The sequence below is a fragment of the Puntigrus tetrazona genome, chromosome 7, assembly GCF_018831695.1.
Source record: "Puntigrus tetrazona isolate hp1 chromosome 7, ASM1883169v1, whole genome shotgun sequence".
Classification (NCBI taxonomy): domain Eukaryota; kingdom Metazoa; phylum Chordata; class Actinopteri; order Cypriniformes; family Cyprinidae; genus Puntigrus; species Puntigrus tetrazona.
This window is the reverse complement of record NC_056705.1, coordinates 33,903,653-33,909,652: the sequence shown is the minus strand read 5'-3', so window position 1 is coordinate 33,909,652 and position 6,000 is coordinate 33,903,653. Positions and strand designations below refer to the sequence as shown.

The 6,000-nt window shown below is 37.7% G+C and overlaps 1 protein-coding gene across 1 annotated transcript in view; it reads right to left on the bottom strand.

Annotated features, from left to right (window-relative positions):
- Positions 1–206: 206 nt before the first annotated feature.
- The window catches only part of LOC122349657 (macrophage mannose receptor 1-like), a 29,199-nt gene continuing 23,405 nt past the window's right edge, over positions 207–6,000 (bottom strand). Inside the window, 12 exon segments of the mRNA XM_043245782.1 lie at positions 207–816; positions 910–942; positions 1,045–1,081; positions 1,083–1,210; positions 1,319–1,435; positions 2,040–2,192; positions 2,319–2,484; positions 2,848–2,898; positions 2,901–2,974; positions 2,977–3,081; positions 3,264–3,366; positions 4,026–4,198. Of these exon segments, the coding sequence (XP_043101717.1) occupies positions 578–816; positions 910–942; positions 1,045–1,081; positions 1,083–1,210; positions 1,319–1,435; positions 2,040–2,192; positions 2,319–2,484; positions 2,848–2,898; positions 2,901–2,974; positions 2,977–3,081; positions 3,264–3,366; positions 4,026–4,198 (1,379 nt within the window). The 3' untranslated portion in view covers positions 207–577.

The window sequence follows — 6,000 nt, the reverse complement described above, 5'->3', positions numbered from 1 at the left end:
TACAACTTTAAAATGACAAAATCTAGCCTCATCTATAGTTTATCTGCTCAAGGAAGGAGCCATCAGAAACCTAATCTTTCAAGAAAAAGAATTAAAATTTGAACGGACCTTTAAAGTCATCATACACTTTTAAATTCCTTAAAATCACATTAAACTCACACAGCGACATGTACATTGTCACGAGAGAGAGAGAGAGAGAGATGTAGTGTGTTTTAATAAAATCTTTATTCAAAGAAAGGAGTGAAAAGAAAGATGTTTGCAGATGTTTATAAAGCAAAGAACAGGTTACAGGAACTCTTATCAAGGAATCATATATAAAACGTATTCAGTCTGTACAGATTTCTATCTAAAACTGTAATCCATATCTGTCCACTATCATCAGTTCTTTAATTAGTTGGAATGACAGCTCAACAATGTTTTTTTAATAAAATAAAGAGTATTCAAACATCTGGAACTCAGGTGGGCTTATATTCTTCACATGTATTGTATAAGCCCTCCCCAGACGCAGCGATGTGTGTGTGTGTGTGTGTGTGTGCGTCGCTGTCTGTCCGTGTGTGAGAGTGCGTGTGTGTTTGTGTTAAGCGTGCTCGTTCTGTTCGATATTAGCGATAAGTCCCTTCGTATCAACTGTGGCCGGAGAACGGATGAGGTCGGAATTGACGTACAGCCTGTTGTCGAACGTACGTTCTCCGATCACAGGCCTGGGGATTTTCTTAAAAAACAGAAACGTGACGAGCCCCGCCATGGCAACGATGACCAAGACGACCCCTACTGCGATGCCAGCGGAGCCGTGGGACGCCTCTTCCACCACCTTCACTGCAACGCAGAGACAGAAAAGAAGCAGAACGTTCACATATGTCTAGAACATGAATTTAGAGATATATGTGTGGTTATTTTATATATATATACGTGGTATAGATGGTTTCTCCGTTGGTGGTATAACTGAAATATGAAAAAAAACCAAAAAAACATTTGTACATGTTTATGAAAGGTCATTTGTAATATTGAGCAGAATTGAAAAAAAAAAAATAGAGTTTGGAGCACTCACCTTTTGAGTCTTGCAGATGTAAGGCTTGTATGTCGTTGCAGTGTGTGCTAGCCCACATACCGGTGTGTGACTGGACTTCCACACAGCTACCAAAAGGATTGGGCATCTGGGCTTTCCAGTTTGTGTAATCTATCACCATATTATCAATCCACATCCACTCTCCTGCGACACGAACACACACACATATCAGACGGCGCTTCTGAGATCATTTTGAGTATCGTTTGTTTGAATTAAATGTATTATAAAATATATATGAAATACATTTCTAACCAATATGACTGCGGTGCATGCCGATCCAGAATGACTGGATTCCGTCCTGCAACATCTCGATATTCCGATTAATAAACACGGATTCTAGTCGGTTTTCGATACTCACCAGTGATGCTCCTAAAAATGAGAAATCGGTCTTATTAGTTTTTTTCAGTTATCAAAAAAAGCACACTAAAAGTGGTTCAATCAAACATTGTGAAAAAGAAAAAAAATACTCTCACACAAGTACTCTCTCAAATTTTATTAAAGGGTTATTTAGGGACTTTTTCAGACGTCAAACGGAAAAAGCACTGGAATATGATTGAATTGCATTCACGTGTGTTTCATATAATTCTTTCTAGATTGTAATCTGCCTTCAAAACGATTTTTTTGACATCGAATTATTCCGGCTGCTCTGAAAACAGGCTATAATTGAACGACGTGCCACCTGCAGGAGCGGAACCTGATTTGAAGAACAACATTCATTTTTCTAACTGTATTTTCGATTGCATTTTCCATACGTGGGCGACATAATGCAAACGCAATTGCAGATCTTGCATTTTCACTCTCAGGGATGCACAGTGACCTCTCTTCAAATGAAAACATTGTTACGCCGCAGATACTCAGTTTTGAGTATCTAGATAGATAGACAGACAGACAGACAAACGGGCAAATATATAAATAGATCAACACTCAATCAAAACTAATACATTTATTCTTGAGCAAACTATGTGATGCCTACCCATTCTCATGCATTCCACAGTGGCATGGGCCCAGTTTTCAGACCTAATGGTCATGAAGGTATAACAGTGTCCTCCAAAAGGGATCCAGGTTTTATGCCTCTTTGACTCAGGGCAGTTCCCTGGCAGCTGAGGTGGATCTGTAGGAGCAATGACTTTGGGGCGGTGCAAAGATGTTAGCATATCAACTTTGTCTTGAACTAGAAATTCAGTTGTTTAAAGCATTTTTATTTTTAACATTATTTTAATGTTTATTGCCGGCATAATGTTGAATGAAATACCTGTGGATCTCTTGCACAGGGAATAATACTTGTCGCTGCACGCTGTAGTTTTCCAGTCACCGTCCGTGTCGATGTATACACAGGCTAAATTATTTTTGGGCTCGCCTATGGCCCATTTACTGTAGCTTAAAAACCAGTTGTCCACCCAGCGGTACTGACCACTCGTCTAAAGCAAACAAATTTCACTGTTAAGATTCCTGACATTATCAGTACGTCTCACCATTGCAGTGACTATGATTTTGTCACATTCCCTGAACAACATCCCTGTCAAAAGTCTTCACGCTTATCCTAATTTTTGATCTGAACCACAACCTGTACCTAAATTTAGAGGCAATTTATACATGGATGAGAATGTTGTTGAAGACCCAGCTTCAATAATCTTCGAAATCTTACAGCATTATGCCGTGACGCACGTGAATACTGGTCTAGGAACATTTATTACATGGCAAAACCTTGCTACCCGTTTGAGCACAGTCACACGCCACGTTATGCTAGCTTGACATTGTATACATTGTATAAATATTTGTACCAGGTTGCTGTTAAGACCGATCCACAGAGGCTCCTTAAGTTTGCTGACTCTCTAAGGATGGTGTAAGCCTGGCTGATGGAATTACGCACACTGGCAAGGTCACCATCATCTGCTTTACACTGTCTCTAGCTTCATCCCAGCTCATCTTCTCCATCTGAACCTTGTATGAATCATTTGCCAGTGTAAAGAAACGCTGTGGCAATGCTGTTGTCACGGGATGAGCAAGCTGAGAGTCTGTAACACATAGGTTAGCATTAGCATACGGTTAGGTCAAATAAACGATAACCTGGTGAAAAAATGCCTGCTTTCCAGTACTCTGCTTTGAACATTAAACTGCAGAGATTAGCTTGAGCTGTAAACAGTGCATTATTTCAGATAAAAATTTTGCCAAGATTTGATTTAATCATTGATCCAACCTGTTTTCTTTTTGCAGATGAAACCTTTTTGTTCTTCGCAGTTCTTGTCTTTCCACACACCTGTTATCCTCTCAGGGGTCCTAACCATGACAACACAGTCGACCTGAAAGAAACAGTTCAGAAAACAATTACGAAGGCTGTACAACGGCTCATTAAAAAAAATAATAATAAAAAAGATGGCCGTGCATTATTCTTCACATATAGCGCGATCTGAACAAATACCAAAAAAGACGGTATTGTCTACTTTTAAGGCATCGTCAGACACGGCCAAAACGGCATCTTTAAAAAGACGCAAAGCAATTTCATTTAATGTGCAATAAGCACAAGCTATGTCAGGCATAGAGAGCACATAAAGCATGAAAAACAACAGAAATGTCCAGAACCATTACAATAACAGGTTCCAGGCTAGGCAATCATCTGTTAAAAGCTATTAAATATGAAAGTATCCTTAACTTTTTATGTATACTTAAAGGGTAGCATGCAGTCCATGTGACATGAGTTTCGTTGCCAGAGTAGTACATAGATACTGTGATTTTCGCAAAATGGGTAGCTCACACATGTACATTGAATTTGTTTTGCACTAATCAGTTGTTCCACAAGATAGAAACACCGATTAACTTGCGAGTGCGGTTTATGTAGGTGTGAACAGTAAAGATTTAGTATATTCAGATAAAACATCTCATCTCGAAAGAGAAGTTGAAGATTGTGGTAATATTTATACACGCTGAATAGCATTTGAATAGCAATGGTGTGAATACTTGCCTTTGATTCCGTGTAGTATTGCCTAGAAGGCTCTGATGTAGGGTGACCCTTGGCCCAGTTTATGTAGTTGACACCTTTACCATCGGTCCACAAAAATGTCATCTCCCAATTGATATCATTTAATCCAATCCATACATCATCATCTGAACTAAGCATTAGAGTAGTAAGGAATGCTGAAAACGAGAGAGAGAGAGAGAGAGAGAGGGAATATCAATATCAATAACCCAATCAGGCTTTATTAAGAGTAGACATATTTCTAATAATATACACCTCGTATTAGATTTGATAGATTATTCAGATTTTATTGAAGAAGGTGCCATTATTCTGTTCCTAGACTCTATTGAACATGAATTTATATACACAGCCTTAGATACGTGTATTTTTCTGGAAGTGTTCTGGAAGGACTAGATCTAGAGCTTCAGGCCTCCAAATCAATACAGACAAGAGTGAAAAATACTGTTCATGCCTCTAATAAAATCGTCATCAGCGGATATAAGGTCAAGCATATAGGATATAAGATGACAACTTTACCACTAAGCTACAGAAAACAAAGAGCATTTTTAACAGATGGCTTCAAAGGGACTTAACTTGCTCTCAAAAGCGGAAGGTATCTCAAGGATGGCTTACCCAGCTGTTAAAATCCTGTGCTTGCTTGGAAAAGGTCATATTCGTAAGTGTAAAGTTACATCTTCTAAACAAAATTTCATTGTATTCTGCTCTGATTAAAAAAAAGCTGATTCTTTATGTAAATTAAAAAGAAACAAAAAAGCAGTTAAAACATACCAGACGTTAAATATGATTATTGAATCATCGGTGAGCAGAGATACAGAGTTTAGATGAGGTTTCCTACCCCCTACTTAAGTCAAACTGAAAAGTAGACATTTTACGTTTATGTAATGCATTTTATTTGTAATTATTATTGTTTACATATGTAAGATCATCATTTAGTTTTTTGTCTTGATATTTTCTATTTACTTATATAATTATATATGTTATGTTTAACATCTTACTCTAAATCCCTTGTAACGTTGTTTTTGTTGTTAACTAGTTAAATTAGTTTGTAAAAATAGCAAAAAAAACAAAAATTCCTGCGCTGTGATTGGCTGGAGTCAAGACGGCAAAGTGATGACATCACATAACTAAAAATGACACCTGACAAAAATTTATAGAATTTTATAAGGAAACAAAAGTACATAAATGGTATAGTAGATAAATGTACTGTTTATTTAATTGTTTTTCTTTTCTTTTTTACATGATTTCCTATAATTAATATTCACAATTTCTAGTATTTGCGTATGCTTTACATTTTGATTGTAATGTTGTAATTAGCATTGCATTGAATTTTCTCTCTGAAAAAGATTTGTTATGTGACATTAAAGTTTCTTAAGGGTCAAGATCATGTTATCTGCATCTCCTGCGCTCCACCAAGCCACTCCCATAATATCTGTCGCTCGAATGCACGGCTTAGATTAACTATAGCATGTGTGTAAGGTTGTTCGAAAATTGAAAGTCCGCCAGTTGGCGAGTCCACTATCACTACTACTAGAGCGACAAAATCTGCGCTGGTTGAAATAGGTGCGGAGGTGGTTTGTTAGGCTACACATTTGCTCCTTTCTTTAACCTTTTTTCGTTAAAAACAACAACAAGTGGATCGATTGAGTGTAACCCAGGTTGGAATGTGAACTGTGGACCAGAGATACGTGGACCTTCAGGGTGCAAGCTGTGAGATGTTGGGTGTTTGGCCAAACTACCCTTGAATATCTCGCAGGATGTACACATGCTTAAAAGATCAGAGCTCTGTAATTGACATTTCCTTGACTCAGAGAGTTCTGTTGAATCCAAACCACCTCTTTTCAATAAACAAGAGTAAAACAAACAAGCAAACTACAAGTACTTCATGACAAAAGGACAAGAGAAAAGGAGCCATCAACCATGCTACACAGAAACAGTTTAAATGATTTACTGTGAACCATGC